This window comes from Pseudorasbora parva, chromosome 17 (assembly GCF_024679245.1).
Source record: "Pseudorasbora parva isolate DD20220531a chromosome 17, ASM2467924v1, whole genome shotgun sequence".
NCBI classification, from domain to species: Eukaryota; Metazoa; Chordata; class Actinopteri; order Cypriniformes; family Gobionidae; genus Pseudorasbora; species Pseudorasbora parva.
In genome coordinates this window covers 22,908,571-22,934,123 of record NC_090188.1, presented here as the reverse complement: position 1 = coordinate 22,934,123, position 25,553 = coordinate 22,908,571, and the positions used below count along the sequence as shown (strand labels likewise).

The 25,553-nt window shown below is 39.6% G+C and overlaps 2 protein-coding genes and 1 long non-coding RNA gene across 7 annotated transcripts in view; 2 read left to right on the top strand and 1 right to left on the bottom strand.

Moving 5' to 3' along the window:
- The window catches only part of LOC137045283 (uncharacterized), a 9,183-nt gene extending 1,354 nt beyond the window's left edge, over window positions 1-7,829 (top strand). Inside the window, exon 3 of the long non-coding RNA XR_010898728.1 lies at window positions 7,448-7,829. This is a non-coding gene — a long non-coding RNA (uncharacterized lncRNA). The remainder of the gene's footprint in view (window positions 1-7,447) is intronic.
- Window positions 1-14,529, bottom strand: part of ptpn20 (protein tyrosine phosphatase non-receptor type 20) — a 78,024-nt gene extending 63,495 nt beyond the window's left edge. Inside the window, exon 1 of the mRNA XM_067420647.1 lies at window positions 14,397-14,529. The gene's annotated coding sequence lies outside the window, so the exon portion shown is untranslated. The remainder of the gene's footprint in view (window positions 1-14,396) is intronic.
- mapk8a (mitogen-activated protein kinase 8a) lies at window positions 11,818-25,547 on the top strand. 5 transcript variants are annotated; one of them, XM_067420658.1, is made up of 12 exons: window positions 11,818-12,012; window positions 13,652-13,820; window positions 13,914-14,043; window positions 14,162-14,220; window positions 14,393-14,531; window positions 16,039-16,204; window positions 18,171-18,242; window positions 18,468-18,650; window positions 18,988-19,112; window positions 20,357-20,420; window positions 21,524-21,601; window positions 22,166-25,547. In XM_067420658.1, exons 2-12 carry the CDS (start codon window positions 13,699-13,701, stop codon window positions 22,309-22,311), a joined length of 1,284 nt encoding a protein of 427 aa, XP_067276759.1. In that variant the 5' UTR covers window positions 11,818-12,012; window positions 13,652-13,698; the 3' UTR covers window positions 22,312-25,547. The 5 variants fall into 5 exon arrangements, with proteins under 5 accessions (XP_067276759.1, XP_067276760.1, XP_067276762.1 ...); XM_067420659.1 differs by lacking the exon at window positions 18,171-18,242 and adding an exon at window positions 16,597-16,668 and having other exon boundaries at window positions 22,241-25,547; XM_067420661.1 differs by lacking the exon at window positions 18,171-18,242 and adding an exon at window positions 16,597-16,668 and having other exon boundaries at window positions 21,524-21,583; window positions 22,161-22,308.
- The last annotated feature ends 6 nt before the right edge of the window (window positions 25,548-25,553 follow it).

Below are 25,553 nucleotides of genomic sequence, written 5' to 3'. Positions count from 1 at the left end.
AATAATGACTGAATACATAAGCTTAATCAACAAAATATTGTTTATTTATTTCAGTCCAGCAGACCAGCGCAATGTTTGCCATTAAGTTTAGCAAAAGCATTTTTGTGATATTTGAGGCTCGATGTACTGCGGTGATATGCAAATTCCTTGTTGTATAGCTTGCACACAACCCTGCTCTTGACGACGCTTCCATTCTTTCGTTTTTTAAAACAAAATTTCCCATCCACGGGGCCGAGCAAAGCGGTCTCATCAGCTTCTTCGTTCATGTTCACTCATGCCCTGCGTCTCAATCCGCTCCCTAGTTCACTAGTCAGGGCACTGATCAAGACATAAGTCAATGGGCTGACTCCCTGATCAGTGCCCTGACTACTGAACTAGGGAGCGGATTGAGACGCACCGAAGGTTTGTTGTTGTCTTGACTCCGGAGCGCTAGTTGGTGTTCCAGTATAATCGGTCCGTCGAAACTGATTCATTGAAAAACGTTCCGCGGTGCAAAAATAAATGCGGTTAAATTTTTAATTTTTTTGCGTAATTAATTAACGCGTTAAAGTCACGTAATTAATTAATCTTAATTAACGCGTTAAAGTCCCGGCCCTAATATATATATATTTTAGGGATGCAACAATACAGTTAGTCCATGGTTCAATACATAACCTTACTTTGGTTTTTAACCACGGTTTTCCGGTTCGGTTCGGGTTTTTTTTTTGCTCTTCTATTCTTAGGTGACAGGAACAGAAAAAGGTAATAAAGGAGAGTAAAGGAGAAAATGGTTTTTATTGCAATACTCTTTCTTTATTTTACTTAAAAGACTTGAAAACCCTTACTTAAACTTAAAACTTTACATAAAAAAATGTATACACATTCCCAGTGTATTGTATTAAATAAAATAAATATATATAAAGATTTACAGTGGCAGCTCAGAGATGTACAGTAGCATTTAAGTATGAAATTGAATGAATAAATGTAGAGTATAAACGTAAATGCGGGTAAACACCCTTAACTTTAGTGCATATGATTGGATATTTGCTCAAATCAGCGCATAGACTCAGGCAAACCATTAAAAAAAGAGCAGAATAAATAAAGAGGAATATTCAAGCGGGTAATCTAGCGCTCGGAAAGCGTTCCACCCATAGGGTGTTTAAATATTTTCTCCCGTTGCTTTTGGCTCACTATGGGCTTCTCCCCATTCTTCTCCCTTGACTTGATCAGGCCATTGCTAACCAAGCCATCACCTGCTGTTAGCATCCCATTGACTCCCATTCATTTTTGCGTCTTTGACAGTGAATAACTTTACATCAGAGGCGTTTAAAGACTCAATTTGTCCATTGTTTATTTCTAAAGAAACTCGACAATGTATAAAAGGCTCCATTACCTTGTATCTCACACTATCGCCCCGCAGAAGCTGTTTTTGTAAAAATAGGCTAACTATTGCGTCATAACCAACGCGACTCTGTCGCACAGTTGAGAAATTACCGTATAGACCTGAGGAGACGCTCGCAGGAAATCTTTACTGTCTATGAGGCCGTCGGGGGGACGTGGAGACATAAAGTCTGATAAAGTCAAGGGAGAAGAATGGGGAGAAGCCCATAGAGAACCAAAAGCAATGGGAGAAAATATTTAAACAATGTGATTCAGCTTTCACTTTCCACAACTACTAGAAGACCTACAGCTGTCAGACAGGAGGCTCACGTCACATCTACGTCCTCAAGCTCCGTCTGAGCCGGCGCAGTTCGCTCAGCCATCAGGAAGTGAGTGCCTCTGATTGGCCTCATTTTTCCGCCGTTGAAGTCAATGGGATAGCTCTGTCCATTTCTTTTACTGTCTATGGGAATATTTCAAACGGGGGGAAATGGAAATAAATAATTAAATGCAAAACCGAAAAAAAAAACACAATTCACCAGCCCATATTGAACCATGAATGCGTACCTAACGGTTCAATATTATATTGAGTATTGTGGCATCCCTAATATATATATACATATATATATATATATATATATATATATATATATATATATATATATATATATGAAAAAAATATATATATATTTTCACAGCTCTATATATATTCACAGCTCTGAAAAAAATTAAGAGACCACTGCAAAAAAACTAGTCCTCAGAGTTGGGGAACATTGTCAGAGCAGAAGGAAGCATGTTTTCTTCTACACTCTAAACACGCTGGGTTAATAACAACCCAAGTTGGGTTGAAAATGGACAAACCCAGAAATTGGGTTGTTTGAACCCAGTGAATGGACCTTTTCAAACAACTCAATGTGTGGGTTTGTCCATTTTCAACCCAACTTGGGTTGTTATTAACCCAGCATTTTTTAGACTGTAGGACAACCTTGTACGTGGTTTAATTCATGCGTCCTTCACAAAGACAAGTCTGCCCAATTCAAGCATTGCTGAAGCACTCCCAGATCATCACCGATCCTCCACCAAGTTTCACAGTGGGTGTGAGACACTGTGGCTTGTAGGCCTCTCCAGGCCTCCGTCTAACCATCAGAAGACCATGTGTTGGACAAAGCTGAAAATTGGACTCATCAGAGAAGATGACCATACTCCAGTCCTATACAGTCCAATCCTTATGGTCTCTTGCAAACCTCAGCCTGGCTCTTCTTTGCTTCTCATTGATGAAGGGCTTTTTTCTAGCTTTCCACAACTTCAGCCCTGTCCACTGGGAGCCTGTTTCGAACTGTCCTCGCCGTGAACTTCACCCCAGCTGCCTTTTGCCATTCTTTTTGTAGGTCATCCTATGGTTGTTGAGTGGCATTCGAATGAGTTGGTGGTCATTCCAGTCAGTGTAGAGTTATTTTCGCCCTCTGCCAGTCTGTAACTTTGTTGTCCCCAATGTCTGCTGCTTGACCTTGTTCTTATGAACCGCCGTCTTTAAAATTTTAAGGATGGAAGCAACCCAACGCTCACTGTATCCCTATGCCAGTAAAGCCAGAATATACTTGTAGGCTTCCATACTTGTAGAGATGCTGATTTAAGAAAAAAATTGCAGTGGTCTCTTAATTTTTTTTTCTCCCAGAGCTGTATAGATATTGTAGTGTTTTACTTATCTAAACTTTTTAGGGAAGAAAAACAAATAATCAAATAAAATAAAAATCAATGTTTAGTCTTTAGTGTGTTTGTTACAAATGAATTGATCATTATTAAAGCTACAAATGTAGTTCAGTTAAGAACAGTGAGTGATTACCTTTTTTCTTTTATTGTTTCATTAACATAAATATAAAGACCTAATTCACAGATCTAATATAATGTTAGACATCATTTCCCCAACTGCTCCCCAAATGTTCACTTAAAACTGCATTAAGTTAGCCTGACAAGCCAGAGCCACATCAGGAAGTTAGCTCTGGGAACTGACCATTGACAGGGCTCAGTCCGAGGGGCGGGATAAACGGTTGTCTTTCAAACTACCTCTGCACGCGATAGGATAGCGCTACAACCAACCTTCTCGGAACCTTCTCTGCTGTCATTATGTTAAGCCCCGCCCACTGGCTCTACACACAATGGCCCTCATTTATCAAAAGTGCGTACACCAAATTTCCAGCGTACACCTTGCGTACACCCAAACCCAAGGTGACTTTGAGATTTATCAATATGGACGTTGGCGTACGGCACGCTCAAATCCTACGCCAGCTCAGGAGGTGGTGTACGCACGTTTGAGTTAGCGTGAAAATGCGCAGAAAAGCAATTCCTAACACCACAAAACGCACTGGCAAGATATGCTATATGACCCACTGTTAAAAACCACAACAACAACATTCAGTGTTTATTTTTGTGTAACATGAACGTCAATGGTTAATTTGTGTGACTGTACCAAAGCGTTTGATTTGTAGGCATATGTATTCCTCCAGTCGCGAGCCTGTGCGCTGTATCTGACGTTTCAGGCCCGCGCCTGGGCCAGCAGCTGCGCACGGACTGGGACTAAAATAATTCAGACTGACAAAATAATAAAAATGACCTTCTTCTTTTAATTAATAATAAAATCAATAAAAACGACACTCTTCTTCTGAATAACAAGCGTCATTAAGAATAATAATCATAATAATAAGAATAATCTTACAAATCGTCATGTAATTATTAATGTGAATGAATCTTACTTATCATCATCACTATTGTACACCCCAATACATCTGCCGTGATACGAAATTAAATGCTAATTTTTTCAAAATGTGTTGTAAAATAATGCAGTGATGGTAATTTATCATCCAAACAGTTATTTAAACTGCTGGAGTGCGCTTCTCAACCTCCACACTATAACAGTACTCGTTATTTGTGTCCATATTTTGTTTTTGTAGGTGCCTTTAATTCCACTCTTTAAACTCCCAAATAAAACAATTTCGGTTTTTTCCACTTCCCTGGTGATGGTCTCGATGGGCGCGTCTCAATCATCTCACTAGTTCAGTAGTCAGGGCACTGATCAGGGAGTCAGCCCATTGACTTATGTTCTAATCAGTGCCCTGACTAGTGGACTAGTGAGATGATTGAGCGCGCCCGATCTCCACGTCGGAGAAGTTTCGCTTCTTTGCCGTCTTCTGTTTGTCCATGGCGTAAAATGAGGGCGTGGGGGAGGCGGAGACTTGAATATATAGGGGCGTGTTATTCTAATGACGATCGTTTTCAGCCGCCGCATTTATCAAGGGCAGGTATTGCGTACACCTGGATTGCAGAGGTGCGCACAGCTTCATAAATCAGGCGATGAGAGGAGTGTAAGCATAATCTTACGCCAACATATACACCAGTTTCTACGCAAGATTGATAAATGAGGGCCAATGTGTTTGGCCTGACCAGAGTTTGGTTTTTACAGCTCAGAAGTGTATTTAGAGTTGCTAGACTAAACTCATGGCAAATTAGATTTGCTGCCGCTAGGGTGCGTCTAGATTTGTAAAATAGCATTATGTAACATTTGCAGTAAGATATCCCAAAACCACTAGGCCAATACTACATATTTTGTTCAGTTGAGAACCTTCAATATCCCAAATGTTTCCAACTATTTGTAAATCGTGAGAAAATTGCTATTTTAACCAAGGAACCGGGACGTGTGAGGGCGTCGCCTAACGATGTCATCATATCTCTTAACCCTCGGTTTCTGGTTTTATTCTGCTGATGCGCTTTACTCCGACTGTAGTGTTAACAAGTGTCACAGCAGCCGCTGAGTGAACGCACAGAGTAACGTCATAACATAATTTAAAACTCACTCAAATGTGTTATATGATAAACAGAGCTGCGTTACCTCATACTCATTACCAGAAAAGCAGAAATAGTGCCGGCGACTATGGCATAATCAAAGTTTTTCGCGCTGCTCGTGAGGCTTGTGTTGTTCATCTCATTAACAATCACTCCAGCAGCCTTGCTCAGCTCCACAACACTCGCTACTGCTCTGCTTCACACTGCAGCAACGTTAATAGGGATGTAATGATAAATTGTTATATCGCATTAATAAAATGTGACTATATGTATCGTTGATGGAAACGATATGATTTGCAATATAGTTGTTTTATCCAAGGCTCAACTTGCTGTAGTAAGCCTATTTATAAGGTACAATTTACCCAGACACAAATTTACAAATGTACCTCAAATGTAAATTCTGTCATAATTCTCACCATAATGTCGTTTTTCGTTTAACTTCCAAACACAAATGAAGATATTCTTTATGAAACCCATTTTAAAGTCCATTACTCTCAAACTTAAACGATGCAAAAAATAAAGTAATCAAGTGGTCTAATCCAAATCTTCTGAAATCTTCAAGTCTTCTGAATAGACACAATGGCTTTATGTGGTGAAAATATTTAAAGCTACACTGTGTGATAATTTCCCCCATCTAGTGGTGAAAAGGTATTTGACCAACCAGTGATTATTAGTTTCTGTTCCTCTCAATTCCGATTTTGTTTTAACTCCTACAGTGGCCAATTTAGTCCAAGATTAACATGGCATCCAGTTCAACCTCGTCCATGAGTGCCATCGAGTGTTAAAACGCGAAAGGCGAAGCTTGAATTTACGGGTATGTCCCTCTTTGGCTAATGTACTTTCAAGATGGAGGGGCAACATGACGACCGGCATTCGAACCCCTCACCCGTATGTATTTTCAATGGTATATTATAAACTTACGAGAATACTTTATTACTTGAAAGAAGTGCATTACATCACATTACATACATTAATTAGCACATATTTTTGAAAGAACTAAGTGTTTTTAGCTAAGAATAAACTAAAAAAGTTACACAGTGTAGCTTTAACACAGTGAACATTCTGTAGTAAACACAGACGTTCAAATGATTGCGTGACGTGCGAAAACAACATGAGAGTGAGGTAAAATTCTTGGATGAGCTAAACATTTACAGTTTGAGAGCGGCCATTTTGACACACTTTCTTGCGATTAGAACTGTGATTGATTGCATTGATCATCTGAAATGCATACACTGCTGGAATGACCCCCTTCAAAGTGAGAGCGCAAACATTATTTAAAGTGGCACTCCTCCAAAGTCAAAGTGCAAACACCATTTAAAGCGGCAATCCTTAGTGAAAGCGCAAACATAATTTAAATCACCAGATCACATTTAGTTTTAGTAGTATGATTATTCAAAGCAGTTTAGATGGGTTATTCTTATACTGCATTAATAGCAGGAACAGCAGGACATAGCGAGCATGAGCAATGCTGCCTGCATTGAAAGTGCGAGTAATTCGTGAGGGATTTTTGTTTTTTTAATTTACAGAGTTTCAGTGACACTATTACATTAATAATCTCATTACATAGAATCATACAATGACAAAACATAATGTTAAATATAATTAATAATAATGCAATGGGGGAATATTTGTGGGTCCTGATAATAATACACAAATAATAATATAATAACAATAAAAAAGTACAAAATAAAAATAAAAACTTTATTTCAGCTTATCGGGATACATATCGTATCGGGATACATATCGTGTCGGGAGTTCAGTATCGAGATACATATTTAATCGTGACACGAGTGTATCGTTACACCCCTAAACGTTAATAATCACTTCCATGAACATGATTTCTGAGTCCTATCCCGATTTTTTTCTTACCGGCTGTGAGGTGAAGACCACATGTCCCAAGATCTTTCCCAAAACTGACCTGATTGTCGCTGGTGCAGATTAATATTAAGATCTGTTTGATCTTTCTGAATTGTAGAAATTAACCAAATGATACAAGGATCAGCAGTTGTTTCTGCACTGAAAGTAAATCCAGACACGATTAAAATCAACGTTTGGGAAGCCAAATTTACAGTATTTTTTGCACAAAATAATAAATCATGTCAAAAAAACCCTAATTTTAGTGTTTAGGATGTTATAATCTATATACATAAAAGTGACATACACATTTTTATATAAATATGGCAGCAATAAGGTACAGTAATGGTTTTATTTGGTGTATTCTTTCCTAACAATCTTTCATTCTTATCCCGAGGTTACCATTGTCAGCTGGATCTGCTCCAAATCCAGATCAGATGGTGGACCTGCACCTAGACATCAACGCAGCCCTAAATGTCAACAGATAACATGTCAACTAGACAACTCCTAGAGACGGATCCCCTGTGAGGAACTTGCTAACAGCCATCAACACAGATCCTCTGTCCTCTGCACAGACCCCTAAGGCCAGCTTCAACTCCATGTCGGCATGTTGTATCCTGATCTTCAAGCTGGTGGATCTAGATGAAATATTCTGAATTATTGCAATCCCTAGTCTGACTTGTAATGCAGCCTGAATCATATTCACACCATGTTCGTTGGCCAGAGACAACTGGTCCCCCAACTCAGCCTGGTTTCTACCAAGGGTTTTTTCTTCTCCATTTCTGTCACCTGTTGGATTTTGGGTTCCTTGCCACTGTCGCCTTAGGCTTGCTTAGTTTGGGACGCTTAATATTCTACAATAGGGGTGTACTGGTAGATATGATTAACTGGTAGATATGTATCAACTGCTACTGATTTTGGACCATCATCTCTTTCGTAGTTACGTTGCTGTTCTGCTTGTGTGGTAATGAAATCTTATCATCTGCCTGCATTTTTAAGCATTATGGTTAAAAAACAAGGGATTTTAAACTGCTAAAGTGCAGTAAGCAGTGAAAGACACCTCATTTGACGACATGTGCATGCTGTCAGAGAGACTGTTTCTAAGCACAATTTTTTGTATCATTGGCAGCAAGAATTACAAAATGTCTATGGTATGTCTAATGTCTAATAATATTGATTTAATTGCACTGATGCTATTGGAGGAGAACTGAACTGCGCTGGATCATGTTTTCTGCAAAGCTGCTTTATAGCAAATTGAACTGATTTCATAATTGATGAACCTTACACAGTTATTGAACAGAACTGAATCAACACTGACCTGACTTCAGCTGTGACACTATTTTCTTTTTAGGGCTGCTTTACTGCAGAATTTAACTCTGTTTGAATAATTAAATAATTATTTTCATGTTTATTCCTGTAAATCTGCTTTGAAACTTTATAAAGCATTAACAAAGAAAGGTAACTTGAATTGTGCAATGGCCTGATTGTGGACCACATTTGGCAAACAGCATGTGGGCCACATGAGGATTGTGTAAAAGACCAACTGTGGCCCACATTAGGGTCAGTTCTGGTTTATATCGGCCAAAGCAAGGTATTAGATCTGGGCCTGACCTGGGCCAGAATTAAATTTAACTGTGAGCCATATGTGGGCCATTTCTGCTTCATGTGTTTTGTTCATGGCTGACATGTGGCATTGCTATTGCTTGATTGTGGCCCAAATCTGGGAAACAAAAGTGGACCACTCAAGTGCCATCATTTCACACGGTATGTGGGCCAGAGCAAGGTATTAGATATGGGCCAGACCTGGGCCAGAATTAAATTTAACTGTTAGCCAGATGTGGGCCATTTCTGCTTCATGTGTTTTGTTCATGGTTGACATGTGGCATTGCTATGGCTTGATTGTGGCCCAAATCTGGCAAACAAGAGCGGACCGCCCAAGTGCTATTATTCCATGTGGTATGTGGGCCAGAGCAAGGTATTACATCTGGGCCGGATCTGGGCCATCATTTCACACAGTATGTGGGCCAAAGCAAGATATTACATCTGGGCCGGATCTGGGCCAGAATTCAAATAAACTGTTGCCCAGATGTGGGCCATTTCTGCTTCATGCGTTTAGTTTATAGCTGACATGTGGCATTGCTATGGCTTGATTGTGGCCCAAATCTGGAAAACAGGAGCGGACCGCCCAAGTGCCATCATTTCACACAGTATGTGGGCCAAAGCAAGGTATTACATCTGGGCCGGATCTGGGCCAGAATTAAAATAAACTGTTGCCCAGATGTGGGCCATTTCTGCTTCATGCGTTTTGTTCATGGCTGACATGTGGCGTTGCTATGGCTTGATTGTGGCCTAGATCTGGCAAACAGGAGTGGACCACCCAAGTGCCATCATTCCACGTGGTATGTGGGCCAAAGCAAGGTATTAAATCTGGGCCGGATCTGGGCCAGAATTCAAATGAACTGTGGGCCAGTTCTGCTTCATGCGTTTTGTTCATGGCTGACATGCGGCGTTGCTATGGCTTGATTGTGGCCTAAATCTGACAAACGGGAGTGGACCGCCCAAGTGCCATCATTCCACGCGGGTAGTGGGCCAGATGAAAGTGTCAAGTGTGGGCCGGATCTGGGCCAGAGCAATTTTGCTATCTGGGCCAGATGTGGGCCAGTTCTGCTTCATGCGTTTTGTTCATGGCTGACATGCGGCGTTGCTATGGCTTAATTGTGGCCTAAATCTGACAAACGGGAGTGGACCGCCCAAGTGCCATCATTCCACGCGGGTAGTGGGCCAGATGAAAGTGTCAAGTATGGGCCGGATCTGGGCCAGAGCAATTTTGCTATCTGGGCCAGATGTGGGCCAGTTCTGCTTCATGCGTTTTGTTCATGGCTGACATGCGGCATTGCTATGGCTTGATTGCGGCCTAAATCTGGCAAATGGGAGCGGACCGCCCAAGTGCCATCATTCCACGCGGGTAGTGGGCCAGATGAAAGTGTAAAGTGTGGGCCGGATCTGGGCCAGAGCAATTTTGCTATCTGGGCCAGATGTGGGCCAGTTCTGCTTCATGCGTTTTGTTCATGGCTGACATTCGGCGTTGTTATGGCTTGATTGTGGCCTAAATCTGACAAACGGGAGCGGACCGCCCAAGTGCCATCATTCCACGCGGGTAGTGGGCCAGATGAAAGTGTAAAGTGCGGGCCGGATCTGGGCCAGAGCAATTTTGCTATCTGGGCCAGATGTGGGCCAGTTCTGCTTCATGCGTTTTGTTCATGGCTGACATGCGGCGTTGCTATGGCTTGATTGCGGCCTAAATCTGACAAACGGGAGCGGACCGCCCAAGTGCCATCATTCCACGCGGGTAGTGGGCCAGATGAAAGTGTAAAGTGTGGGCCGGATCTGGGCCAGAGCAATTTTGCTATTGGGCCAGATGTGGGCCAGTTCTGCTTCATGCGTTTTGTTCATGGCTGACATGCGGCGTTGCTATGGCTTGATTGCGGCCTAAATCTGACAAACGGGAGCGGACCGCCCAAGTGCCATCATTCCACGCGGGTAGTGGGCCAGATGAAAGTGTAAAGTGTGGGCCGGATCTGGGCCAGAGCAATTTTGCTATCGGGCCAGATGTGGGCCAGTTCTGCTTCATGCGTTTTGTTCATGGCTGACATGCGGCGTTGCTATGGCTTGATTGCGGCCTAAATCTGGCAAACGGGAGCGGACCGCCCAAGTGCCATCATTCCACGCGGGTAGTGGGCCAGATGAAAGTGTAAAGTGTGGGCCGGATCTGGGCCAGAGCAATTTTGCTATCTGGGCCAGATGTGGGCCAGTTCTGCTTCATGCGTTTTGTTCATGGCTGACATGCGGCGTTGCTATGGCTTGATTGCGGCCTAAATCTGGCAAACGGGAGCGGACCGCCCAAGTGCCATCATTCCACGCGGGTAGTGGGCCAGATGAAAGTGTAAAGTGTGGGCCGGATCTGGGCCAGAGCAATTTTGCTATCTGGGCCAGATGTGGGCCAGTTCTGCTTCATGCGTTTTGTTCATGGCTGACATGCGGCGTTGCTATGGCTTGATTGCGGCCTAAATCTGGCAAACGGGAGCGGACCGCCCAAGTGCCATCATTCCACGCGGGTAGTGGGCCAGATGAAAGTGTAAAGTGTGGGCCGGATCTGGGCCAGAGCAATTTTGCTATCTGGGATGGATGGATGGATGGATGGATGGATGGATGGATGGATGGATGGATGGATGGATGGATGGATAGATAGATAGATAGATAGATAGATAGATAGCCCTGATATGGATGGAAGGAGATAGATAGATAGATAGATAGATAGATAGATAGATAGATAGATAGATAGATAGATAGATAGATAGATAGATGGATGGATGGATGGATGGATGGATGGATGGATGGATAGATAGATAGATAGATAGATAGATAGATAGATAGATAGATAGCCCTGATATGGATGGAAGGAGATAGATAGATAGATAGATAGATAGATAGATAGATAGATAGATAGATAGATAGATAGATAGATAGATAGATAGATAGATAGATGGATGGATGGATGGATGGATGGATGGATGGATGGATGGATGGATGGATGGATGGATGGATGGATGGATGGATAGATAGATAAATAGATAGATAGATCTAGAAAGAAAGAAAGAAAGAAAGAAAGAAAGAAAGAAAGAAAGAAAGAAAGAAAGAAAGCTGTACCTATCTATGAATAGACCGGCGTGATGGCACGGAAGCGCGTGGGGGTTTGGTGACGTAGAGCGCATGTCGTCCGCAGTGCACGCGAGGCCTGCTGCCAGTGGAAGAAAGCGCTTTCAATTCGGTGAGGTATCGAAACCAGCAGCAGAATAAGCGCTATTAATAATCGATAGAGACTTCACCACATAATTTCTGAAGAGCTCGAGTATTTAAGTGACATTTAGGATAAAGGGAGTGTTTATATTTCAATCGTAGCAGGTAAGTGAGCGTTTTAAGGTGGTTTTAATACGTGGTATTGTTTCGCAGTGGGGGAGGGTGTCTGCACACATCAAAGCTCATTTTCTTTCATTTGAAACATTAATACGACAGTGTCTGTTTTTGAATGATGAGGCTTTTAAACGTAGCGACTAATAAATGAGCCCGGATCCGTGGGTTACGTGAGATCGCTTACAATGCTATTTGTCAAGCTTCGCTTTGCCAGCCACCCACTGTAACTAAACCTTCTGTCTGTGTGTATATTCTTCTGGATATAATTTAATCAATAGCGTATGAACATATGAATGCAGCTTGAATTACACATGGTTTAACTTCAACACGTATACTGATCGCTGTCCACGTCAAAAAAACAAAACAAACTATAATGATTTATTTTATACATATCTTACAGGACTGTTACTGTCATGACAGTCATATGAAAGTCATATATGTATCCTGAATTATATTCGTTTAAATGTCAAATATAAATGAATTGGCAACAGACGGATTCATTCTTGCTTGACATAATTGCCCATTAAATCTGTGTGTTTTAATTGTCATTATTAATATTGAAACAAAAACAAACAATGACTCCTGAAGTTTGGTGGCATGAACACATTTTTCAATGAGAATCTAATCTTAACGAGAATAGGTCATAATATTGTAGAAATGTATAGTTATCTTGATATACAAGTTTTTACTTTTTTACCAGGAAGGCTGTCCTGAATATTTCACTTGATATTCACTAATAATTCACTTGATGTCGCATTAATGCTGCAATAATTCAAATTGATAGGCAGTTTTCTATTTCTATCAATAATTTATATTGTGGTGCATAACAATACTTGTGGTTTGAAATTGTTCTCTTTATGAATGTTGTGTAACTTAAGTAAGTTAGTTGTGAGAGTTATTAGCCTGCTGGAAGTTTTAGCCTTTATTGTGGTCTGATTAAAAATTGTGTTAATTGAATAACTGGTTTGTTTGGGTGTATGACTGATTCTACAATGTAAGCGTTCATTAATATTCTATCAAAAGCATTTAAGTTATTGTTTTTAATTTACAATTAAACAAGGGCTTGTAATTCCTGTATGTATATAAAAAATGGTTACAACCACGGACTCTTCATCTAGGGGTTTCCTTTTGGGAAGAGATCCAAATGCATTTTTCATGCTTTTTTTTTTGTTCAGACGTATTCAGTGCTACTTCCTCTCATTACAGTGAACTTACTTTTAATGTGCTGTGACATGTCAGACAAAAAAAATATCCCTAATATTATTCCATTTGCGGAGATAACAATAGAATGTGGAAGCGTTTTTCTGTGGATCTGGGTCATGCTGTAAGTCCTGCTGTTTTAACTCGGGTTAAGAGCTATTAGGAGACTGCCCTACTCTTTGGTGGTGTGCGAGTCCCCTTTTTATGTGTGCGTGTATATTTCTAACAGCTGTATGCTCTAGTTATTTTCATTTTGATGGCACAGAGATAAAGCCCAGAGCCAAAAAGAGGCTCGAGACCACTCTGTGCTGTTCTTTAAATTTTTTCTGCTATGCCAGGAAAACAGATACTGCAGGAAAATGATGTTACGATGCTAGGGATGTCACTACAATTGCAATATAGTGCGTTCTGTTTTGTTTTTGTGGTCTAGGTTTGTAAAAGTCTGCCTCGTTCGGATGCTAGGACATCGACTTCACCATGAACAAAAATAAGCGAGAAAAAGAATTCTACAGCGTAGATGTGGGTGATTCGACATTCACAGTGTTGAAGCGCTATCAGAATTTAAGACCCATTGGCTCGGGTGCTCAGGGAATAGTCTGGTACGTTCTAGAGCTCGTATTCCACCTCAAATCAAGGACGTTATACATTCGCCACATCTTTTCATCTGTTTCATGCATCCTTTTCTCTTTTAGCTCAGCGTATGACCACAACCTTGAGCGAAACGTGGCTATAAAGAAACTCAGCCGGCCTTTTCAGAATCAGACTCATGCCAAACGCGCGTACAGAGAGCTTGTGCTCATGAAGTGTGTCAACCATAAAAATGTAAGTCATCATCATGACCCCCCAAAAAGGTGCATGTTGCATGCAAAGGAAAACATTTAGCCAGCACCCAGCAGGGCATAAGCGCTCTAATAGATATGCTTGTCTTTTTCATTCCCAGATAATAGGGCTCTTAAATGTTTTTACACCCCAAAAAACATTAGAAGAATTCCAAGATGTGTGAGTATATGTTGTGTATTTATACAGTTAAAAACGCCAGACCCCAGCTGATACCCCGCTAATGCTCTCTCACATCCACACACACCCCTCCCCTTCTTCTCTGCTCTCTCTTACCCCCCCATCACACCCTCTTTTTTTGTCCCTCCCCTTCCCGCCCCTTCCCCACCGGCAGTTACCTAGTAATGGAGCTGATGGACGCCAACCTCTGCCAAGTCATTCAGATGGAGCTGGACCACGAGCGGCTGTCCTATCTGCTGTACCAGACGCTGTGTGGAATAAAACACCTCCACTCCGCAGGGATCATCCACAGGGTCGGTGCTCTTTAGCCTAAAGCCTGTCCGCCTAAACAAAAAGACTGCCGTACGCAGCCAAGGTTGCACTGACGGCAAAAAGCTTAATAATCAGTTAAGGTGAGGGAGGGGGAGGGGTTTCATCCCCGGGCTGATTACAAAAAGCCAGACCTCTGCCTGCCTGCCTGACTGCAGCTGCTGCTGTGGACTGCATTGCGCTGTTGAGGCAGGGACGTGTTGAGAGGCGACAGGAGGGAAGCGATCAAGTGATCCTCAGTAAACATCGCTGTCCTGTAGTCCCGTTTCACCTTGACTTTACCTCTGTCTTATACAGTACCGCTTTTGCACATATATGGCCAGAGATCTTTATGCTACTATGGATGTAATACAATACATTTTGTCTCACTGCACAAGGTCATGTCTTATAAACAGTGACCTTTAAGCATTAAATATGCAAATTTCCTTTGCAACCATTGATAATCAGGCATTAACCGAATAAAAATGGTTTCACTCTAAGAGATCATTGATAGGTGATGAGAAAAGGCAGGGACATTGAAGGAAAATATTTTTCAAGGTTAATAATGTGGAAAGATTTGTTTGTTGAAACTGAAGTACAGAACATTAGTTTTAATTCACTTTCGCCCCTGGAAATATATCTGTATTGCAGGTAAATTTTCAGTTAGACAGGACCATAAGTAAAACATAAAATAGTCAATACTGTAGTGTAGCTGACATATACAACCCTTTCCAAAGCGCACATAGTTTATAACCACTTATGGCCACTTATATTTACAATTCTTAGATTTTGGGAAAAAGTGACACATTTTTGTTTACATTTACCTTTTAATGTTACTTGAATGTTAAATGCTGCTGTCACTGGTCTAAAAGTGTGCTTCTGTTTTTGTATATTACAGTATATTATCAGCATAACATTTTGAATGTAAATAGAATGAAAAAATATTGACTATTTCAAATAAAGGGTACGTCTGAACTTTCTATTAAACAAAGAATCCTGAAAGATTCAGAATTTCCACAAAAATATTAAGCAGAACAGCTGTTTTCAACATGGATAATAATAATAATTAATGTTACTTGAGTACCAAATCATATTGGATTGATTTCTGAAGGATCGTGTGACACTGAAGACTGGAGTAATGATGCTTCAACTACAGTTTTGCCATCACAGGAATAAATTACGTTTTAAAATAGAAAACAGTTTTCTAAATTGTCATAATATTTTACAATATTGGTTTTTACCTTCTTTTCCTTTTTTCTTTTCTTTTTTTTTTTTGCAGCATTGAGATTTCTTTCAAAAAAATCTTACCAATCCCAAACCATTGAATGGTAGCGTGTCACAACTTTCTTTATATTTTCTTTTCTCAAAATCGCCTTTTTTCTACTTAGATGTTGTTTTTCTGTCGTCTCAGACTTTTGTACCCCAAAATTATTTTAATGTATAATAAAACATGCTATAAATGAGTGCACAAAACTGCACCATCGACTAATATTCTGTCCTGTTATTCTTTAGGATCTAAAACCCAGTAACATCGTGGTAAAGTCAGACTGTACCCTGAAGATCCTGGATTTCGGTCTGGCCAGGACAGCAGCTACGGGTCTGCTGATGACACCATATGTGGTGACACGTTACTACAGAGCCCCTGAAGTCATCCTGGGAATGGGATATCAAGCCAATGGTCAGTGCTGCTGACAAGCTACAGAATGCCTAGTTGGCACATCCTATGCATGCTTAACTGCCAATATCATCCTCATGTTGCAGGTTTCAATTCACGCTTTTATAGGCCTCTCTGATGCTTTCCTTGCACTAATAGCTTTGTGGTTTCAGCACCAAAACATGTTACAGGGCCTACAATTTGTTGGGAATTCATTCTTTTTTTGTTCCATCTTTGATAAAATGTGAAGTTTCTTTAATGTGTGATGAGTAGACAATGGCTTGGTGTGCTTCATTAATTTCTTAACCAAACTGTAATGAATAAAACAAGCTCTTATGCAACAGTACAAAAATACTAACACCCCCTGACTTCCTGCTTAACCGTTTTCTCTCTTTCCCTTTGCTGCACGCGCTTAGTGGACATTTGGTCTGTGGGCTGCATTTTGGCAGAAATGGTCCGTCACAAAATCCTTTTTCCTGGGAGGGACTGTATCCTTGAGCCGCAAAATTACAACAAAAATCATCAATGACGCTCCGATTGTCTTTTGTCATTTTCAGAAACTATTATTATCACAAAGAAGAGTCATGCGGCATATTGAGCTAGATATATCATATAGTCCCTCGCTAATTTGGCATAAATGTGTAAGAAGGTTCGTCTATTATGTGTGTTTTATTATGCATGCTCTGGTCATCAAACATTGGTTGTTTTGTTATAGGTCTTTTTTTTCACATTTGAATGTCACGCAAATATTTATTTCTACGAAAGAATGGCTGTCTTGGCGGATTCAGTTGACTTTCTGGCTAATTTTGGCTTTACCTTTTGTGAACAGTGAACACTACTATGTTGAAGGGTCAGTTTAGATTTTTAGATTAGCACATGCGTTTTCATTTACTGGTCATCTCTCAATGGTATGTGTTTTAGTGTCATAATAAATTAGCCAAGAATAAAAGAAAAGAAAATCATAACATTATGAGATTTAATTCTTTTTTATTATTTCAATGTGGCACTAAACGAATTAGTAAATTAATACTAGTCAGTTTGACATTCATATAGGCATAAGGTTGTGTTCTGTTCTCTGGTCTTGGGATAAAGGTCTGGCATTGTTTTAGTTTCTTTATTATAAATTACCCCTGAACACCGAGTCAGTTGCATTTATGAACGTATTAGATTTGAAGGTTTTGCACTCTCTTGTGTTCACTTCTGTTCACAAGCTTGGGGTTGGTAAGCTTTTCCTTTTTTTTTTCTTTTTTTTTTTAAAGAAACACATACTTCTATATAGAAAAAGATTCATTAAATTGATCAAAAGTGACATTTAAGACATTTATAATTTTACAAAAAAATGTAATACATTTTTTATTTTATTTACTATCCTGAAAAAATTAATCACATTTTCCACAAACATATGAAGCAACGCAACCGTTTTCAACATTGGCACTAATGTTTTTCAGTTTTGATTTTACTGTATTTTTTATCAAATAAATGGGATCCTTGATAAGCATAAAAGACCTCTTCCAAAAAAAATCTCACAGACTCTTACAGTTAATCTTGATGGTGTTTCTAACACGTTATAGTGTCATCCCAAAAAAGCCAACATCAGGATTTTGACGTATTCTGTGAAAATAAATAATTTTCTGTTGTATAGCTGTGTATGGTCATGTTAAATCTAAGTCTGTAGTATTGGTCAATGGTATTTTTTCCTCCATCATAATCAGCTGATGAGTCACCATTGTGAGTCACAACATGAGTGTAAATGGCTAGGCCCGTGATGCTTTATAAAGCTTGTTTCCGATTTATTTTTAGTTTTGCGACGATCACTCTGTTACGTCTGTGCTCCATCCTCACTGACTTTCCCTGCTAGACATGATAGTTACTGCATGACGCACATCTCTTTTCTTGCCAACATTTCATCTCCATTTGGTCTTTTTTTGTCATTTTTGACTCCTTTTTTGGCTCTGTTGCATGCTAATTTCACTTTCATTTCATTTTTCAGTGGATGTGTGGTCTGTTGGCTGTATCATGGCTGAAATGGTCAGAGGTAGTGTGTTGTTTCCAGGTTCAGATCGTATCCTTACATGTCTATCGTGTGTCATCCATTCCATGGCCATCCCATCTTTCTGTTACACACAATACATTGTTTCTCCATGGTACACTATGGCTTTTAGAATTAAATAGATTTAGCATATGCCTTCGAAATGAATTGGTGCAAAGTAAAATATTTGTTGAAAACCAGATCATTTTAGATATTGTAGGCCTACTTATACTTTTCTTAACCTTCAAATGCCTGAAGATATTGATCAGTGGAACAAAGTTATAGAGCAGCTGGGAACACCGTCCCAGGAGTTCCTGATGAAACTCAACCAGTCTGTGCGGACCTATGTGGAGAACCGGCCACGGTACACAGGATACAGTTTTGAGAAGCTGTTTCCCGACGTCCTGTTCCCTGCTGATTCAGAACACAACAAACTGAAAGGTACATCTGCCTGAAGATTTAAATGGGTGACCTTTTTTGTAGCAATTTTGTACTTAATTGGGCAGCTGTGCAATTGCCACTTTGAAAATGGGAATGTAAAAAAATGTTTTGTCTGTGTAGTATGTAAATGCTCTGGAAATTAAATATTTCATCCGTCACTCAACTGACACATTTGTGGAACGAAAACAACCTATTTTGCAATTCTAATAATTTCCGGTGCATTCACTGTGAAGTGGCCTGAATAATTTGCTGTGTGTTTGAGGTGACATGTCAAGCCACTTGAGAACCTCAGAAACACCATTAACTCTTTAACTCTGCATGCATTTTTTCCATGCAGCGAGCCAGGCGCGAGACCTGCTGTCTAAAATGCTGGTGATAGATGCATCTAAACGTATCTCTGTGGATGAAGCTCTTCAGCACCCCTACATTAATGTGTGGTACGACCCAGCTGAAGTGGAAGCGGTGAGCTCATGCGCATTCACACACACCAAGTACCAAACCATTGCTGTTGAGTACACATGCAAGCTCATTGTGCAAGCTCACTCAAGTCCTTGCACTTTTGAACAGTCTACATAATTAGTGTAGATATTTTTTTGAGGGAGTTTGATAAAGGCCAGATTGTGATTGCTAGACGACTGGGTCAGAGCATCTTCAAAACTGCAGCTCCTGCCTGTGTGGTCCGATCAAACAGATGAGCTACTGTAGCTCAAAATGCTCAAGAAGTTAATGCTGGTGCTGATAGAAAGGTGTCAGAATACACAGTGCATCACAGTTTGTTGCGGATGGGGCTGCATAGCCACAGACCAGTCAGGCTGCCCATGCTGACCCCTGTCCACCGCTGAAAGCACCAACAGTGTGTATGTGAGCATCAGAACTGGAGCACGGAGCAATGGTAGAAGGTGGGCTGGTCTGATGAATCATGTTTTCTTTTACGTCACGTGGATGGCCGGGTGCATCACTTACACCAGGAAGAAGGCAATGGGAAGAAGGCAAGCCGACAGAGGCAGTGTGGTGCTTTGCGCAATGTTCTGCTGGGAAACATCGGGTGCTCCCATCCATGTGGATGTTACTTTGACATGTACCACCTACCTAAGCATTGTTGTAGACCATTTACACCCTTTCATGGAAACGCTATTCCTTGGTGGCTGTGGCTCTTTCAGCAGAATAATACACCCTGCCACAAAGAAAAATGGTTCAGGAATGGTTTGAGGGGCACAACAAGTTATTGTTGACTAGGCCTCCAAATACCACAGATCTCAATCCAATTGAGCATCTGTGGGATGTGCTGAACAAACAAGTCCTATCCAGTCCAATCTTAAGTTCTTTAAGTTGTGACCCACTTTACAACTTAAAGGACTTAAAGGATCTACTGCTAACATATTTGTGCCAGATTCCAGAGCACACCTTCAGGGGTCTAGTGAAGTCTATGCCTTGATGGGTTAGGGCTGTTTAGACCGTAAAAGGGGGACCTTTTGTAACATTATACATTTCTTTACTTTCACTTTTTATCAATTTAGTATGTTCTTACAGAATAAAAGTATTAATTTATTTTTTAAATAAGTATTTTATCTAATAGTTCTCACAACAGAATCATGGAGTTTGTGCCTCTGTTTTTTTTTTTTTAAATCTCTGATTAGCACACATTTAGCACATTGATTTGTTTTTCACTCCAGAATAATTATGTATGCTTCTTTTTCTCTTTTCAGCCACCTCCTCTGATCACAGACAAACAGCTCGATGAGAGGGAACACACAGTGGAAGAGTGGAAAGGTGGTTTGTTTTTCTAACTTTAAAGTTCACTGAGTGAAATCCGATGCAAAGGAAAGTGCCAGAGGTTGACAACAAACATCTTTTGCCCGCTGCACACGCGGTAGAAATCTTGTCTGCACGGTCACCTGATTGAATAGTGTTAATAAGCTCCTCAGCGTGTTTAAATGTCTGACGGCAGTTGCTTAAATTAGAAAGATTTATATTTCTTTCAACTCGTGGAGAGGAGCATGTGCTGTTGTATGTAAACCTTGCCAGATTCTATGATTTTTTTCAAGGCAGCATAGCTATTCCAAATTTTCAAAGTAAGAGAAGCTATGTAGATATGTAGTAGATATGTAGTGTGACAATACAAAAATCCCTCACAAGTTCCTAAAAGTGTGACACGTTTTAGGAAGTCAGTTAATTTTGAGGGTTGTACGATTCATCAGTCGTTGTATGATACAATGAGCGATTTAATCAGTCAAACAAACAATTTGCTTTTATTTCAATCCCTGCTTTTTTCCCTTGAAAGTATGTCATTTAGAAGCCTGATGTGGTCATACTCAATTCTAGTCAGAATATGAGTCTGATACTGCTCTATTGGGCTGTGATTATGGGGCGTGTTTCAACTGAACCAGGAAAGACATCAATACTGCATTATTGAGTTTATAAGACTTTAGGTTTTTGTTGGTCAATGGGTCAGTTGTTTTCTGCCTGAACACACCTCGTTTTCAGACCAGCATGCCCATGGGCGAACAAGACCACGAGTGCATTTGCTATTTAAACAACGTGGCACTGGACATGAAAATGATAACTGCACCAGGCTGAAACTAGCAAAAACACTTGCAACACCTGGCACCGGGTGTATGACATTGCCCCTTATGCCACTGTTCACCACTATGTTTTCAAGTTGATTATTTAGATTTATTTTCTTCTTGTATTAATGTATATGTTTCATTGAATTGAACCCAAATTAAATCATTAAGGTTTTTATGCCTGATAAATATATCAAGTTTAATTCCCTAAAATTGCTTCACTGGAGCTGGATACTTAGTACTTCAAAAAGAGCAGCCTCACTCTTTTATCTATTCTTTCTAATTGTTCTCTTTGTTTTTCTTCATCAGAGCTGATCTATAAAGAAGTGCTGGATTGGGAAGAACGGGTGAAGAATGGTGTCATTCGAGGTCAGCCCTCCCCTCTAGGTTAGTTAGATGCGTTTCTCTAAATGATCAGTTTGCTTATGTTGATTTAGTTTTTCAGAGCTCAGTTCTAAGGATTCATTCTACTGGCCAGTCGGTTACATTTTTACTTTCTCTTCCAACAATTTCACTGGCCCCACCACAAATTATATAAATAAAATAAAATTAGGGTTTACCTTATTTTTTAAGGTGTCTTTGTTACAGTGTAATTATTTATTTAAGTATGGAGTAATATTATTATAACTATATCTAATGTGTAACAAATACACTGTAAAATAACGTGTTACCTAACATTTTTATTGTTTTATTGGCCCCTAAGATAAAAATGTTAGATACCAGTAAAATTTTAAAATTCTCAATTCCAACTTTTCGCCTAGCAGACAATCACTTGCATGAGTAATTTGGCAAAACACATGCAAATTATGACAATTCCATCAAGCATCTTTCACGCTGGCCTCGGGCCATCAGGCAGTCCTTATTGTTGAGCCCTGCATCTGCCACCATCTGCATTTAATCACATGTCATGTGCAGGTAATCTAACTGACTGTTGTGTTTCACATAGCACAGGTGCAGCAGTGATCAACGGCTCACCCCAGCCCTCCTCCTCCTCCTCTATTAATGACGTCTCCTCCATGTCCACAGAGCCCACCGTGGCCTCGGACACGGACAGCAGCCTGGAGGCCTCTGCGGGACCCCTGAGCTGCTGCAGATGACTATCACCTTCCCCTGGAGTTTCTCTGTGTGTGGCATGGTATCAGATTTAGGCCAGTCTAATACGTTATTTCGGGTCGGGTATGGCTTTTTTTGAGTTCTGCTCTAGATGCTGTAAATGACTATACAATTTTATCTTTTTAGCGACAGCCCTAACCAGGCTTAGCCAATGATAGCGAACTCCTTATCAAAACTCTTCTTTTATAAGCTACATTTAGAGTATTTTGTCATGTTGTCGTAGAGTGATTTTGGAAGGTAATCTGTAAAGATTGAATTGTGAATATATTTTCTCGAATTATTTTATTTTGAGTCTTTTTTTTCTTTTTCCCTGGTCAATGTATAATTTTCTTGGTCACCTGGGATATGAAAATCTATAGATTTTCAATATTAGTATTTTAAAATGGACATAACGATGTTGCACAAATTGATATCAGCATAGTTATTTAAGTACATTTTGACAACTTGCCAGAGGTGGCTTTTTCTGGGTCATGTTTTCCATCTTTGTGCACAGCTCATTTTATTTACATTTTGTACAGTTTCATTTAGATATAATAACTCACAACATCAAAAAATATTTTTATATGTACATTAATTTATTTTATCAGGCCTTTCTGTTTTTCATGAATACTTTTGCTGCTGGTTAATTTCCTGGTAGACTGTGATATGTGACGTGCTTGTGCGTCTGTCTCTGGTGTTCTAGTTCTTGTTCTAGTCCTAGTTACCTAAGATGTCAGCACCTTTTTATTTTTTAATTATTTAAATTCACTTTTATCCCTTCAAAATCTGCTTATACAAACAAGCATTGCACTTAAATACCGTCCTGGTCAGAATTATTGGCACCCTTGGTAAATATGAACGAAGAAAACTGAAAATAAATCTTTTGAGCTTTTTATTTTGAAAATTAAAAACCAAAAATTCTTACCACTGATTAAAGTAAAACAATTCAATTCTCTCATTAAGAAGTTAGCCAAAATGAATGGCACCCTTTTATGTCATACTTTTTTGCAAACTCCTTTTGCCAAGATAACAGCTCTGAGTCTTATTTTCTAATGCCTGATGAGTTTGGAGAACAGCTGACTTGAGACCATTCCTCTACACTGAATCTCTCCGGATCCTTCAGATTCCCAGCTCCATGCTTGTGCTTCTTCTCTCCAGTTCACACCACTCGTAAAAGGCAGAACCTTGATTTTGTGCTCAGTGACCTAATTTTTGTGTTCATTTTGGATGTTCATTGTCCGGATAGAAGATCTAACCACGGCCCATTATAAGATTTCTAGTAGAAGTCGTCAAGTTTAGAATAAAAAAAAAAAATCTAGAATCCATGATAGCATGTATCAGAACAAGATGTCCAGGACCGCCAGCAAAAAAAAAAATAGGCTCACAACATTAAAGATGCAGCAGTATATTTAACAGTGGCCATGGGGTAATTTTTTATCGTTTTTGGAACCAAATCATCTTGTGTTTGTTTTTTTGTTGACCCCAAGACCTTTTCTGCAATTCTCCAGCTGTGATCCTTGGAGAGACTTTGGCCACTCAAACTATCCTCTCACTGCTTAAGACAATATGGACACACGTCCTCATCCTGGCAGATTTGTAACACATCCTGTTGATAGTAAATATGAAGGGAAATATATATCAGATATATATTACTTATAAGAAATTCTAGGGGTACCAGTAATTGTGGCCAATGTATATTAGAAAAAAACAATGCTTATTTCATAATGTAACCCCTCTAGATTCATTAGATTTACTTTTATGAATGAATGGTAAGTTCAAAAGGATAAACAATGCAACGATGCTTTCTTTGATCATATTTACCAAGGGTGCCAATAATTCTGACCAAGACTGTTGCTGGGATTCTATCAATATTAGATTTTGCAGTTTTTCTCTAATATTTTTCCAGCTTTTGTGACTTTTTTGTCAGAAATGATCTGAGCTGGTAGAACAAATGTTTTCCAATTATTTATTTATTATTATTATTATTATTATTATTATTATTTGGAACACCAACAAAAACATCACTGATTCATTTCTAGCATATTCCATTAGAGTTATTAAGCTACTTATTTTTGTATAACAGGGAAATGAACCAAATTTGGAAGTAATTTATCTCTAGATTATTTTTACTCTTATTGTTTTTTTGTTTCCCCGTCAGTCAGGTTGGAGGGTCTTTAATTGGCACGTGATGTGCTGTAAATGAAAGGAGACTACAGAAATGACTCTCCGTATGGGAATTGTAACTCATGACATTGAATACTGTGGAGCACCATACATTATTTGATAAGATTAAGATATATCAGGGAAGTGGGTTTCTTTTACATTTGCTTTTGAATGTGAACGTGAACGTGAGAGAACGTTATAGGCCGGAAGTTGTGGAGTGAAAAGTGGGAATCTGAATGTTGTTGACCTGGGGTTTATCCCATTGGATTTATTTACCTGTGTACAGGGTAAAAAAAACGAAATATTTTGCTATTGCTTTATATAATTTTTTTAAGTGCTCTTAAATGTGGCAATGATATTAAGCCCTTACATACTTGCCTGGGAAGCCTGAACCTACTGTAACTTTAACTGCAAAAAGCAAAAGCTTCTCAACATGATCTTTTAAGCATGAAACACAAGAGCCGTTTGAAGGTCGAGTCTGAACTACCTCACACTGACACCATACAGCTCACACTTTACAAGTATTACTGTAAACTTGATTTTTGTTTTATTTATTTATTTAGAAGAATAGGAGTGTACAAGGGTCTATATAGTTTGTAAGTGTGAATCTGTGAGAATGTATTGTATGTATGTATGTACGTGAATACAATTCAATGAGTGCGTGTCCTTGTTTCCTCTAGACTGTTTTTTGTTTTCTTCAGCTTATGTGCAGTAACTCTCAAAGCTGAACAATGAACCATCTTATTTCAGACTCTTTATTTCAAAAAATGTTGGGAATGTCCATGTTTTGCTGTTTTGAGAAAAAGAATAGAGAATGATTTAAATGGAGAGGAAAAGTTTCTCAACCCCAGTCTCAACAGTGGGCGGTATCTTGCATGACCTGGTTAGCATTTGATTTTAAGTCCAAAACACTGTACAAGAACCATAAGATCATGGTGCTGGGTTTATTAGACTTCACAAACTGATGCAGTTGTTTTATATTAGGGTTAGCAGATTACCACCTCATTAGAATGCACTGAACTTCAACTGTTAACATCATAACAACTGGAAAAATGGAAATAAACCATATGAAAATGGGTTTGCT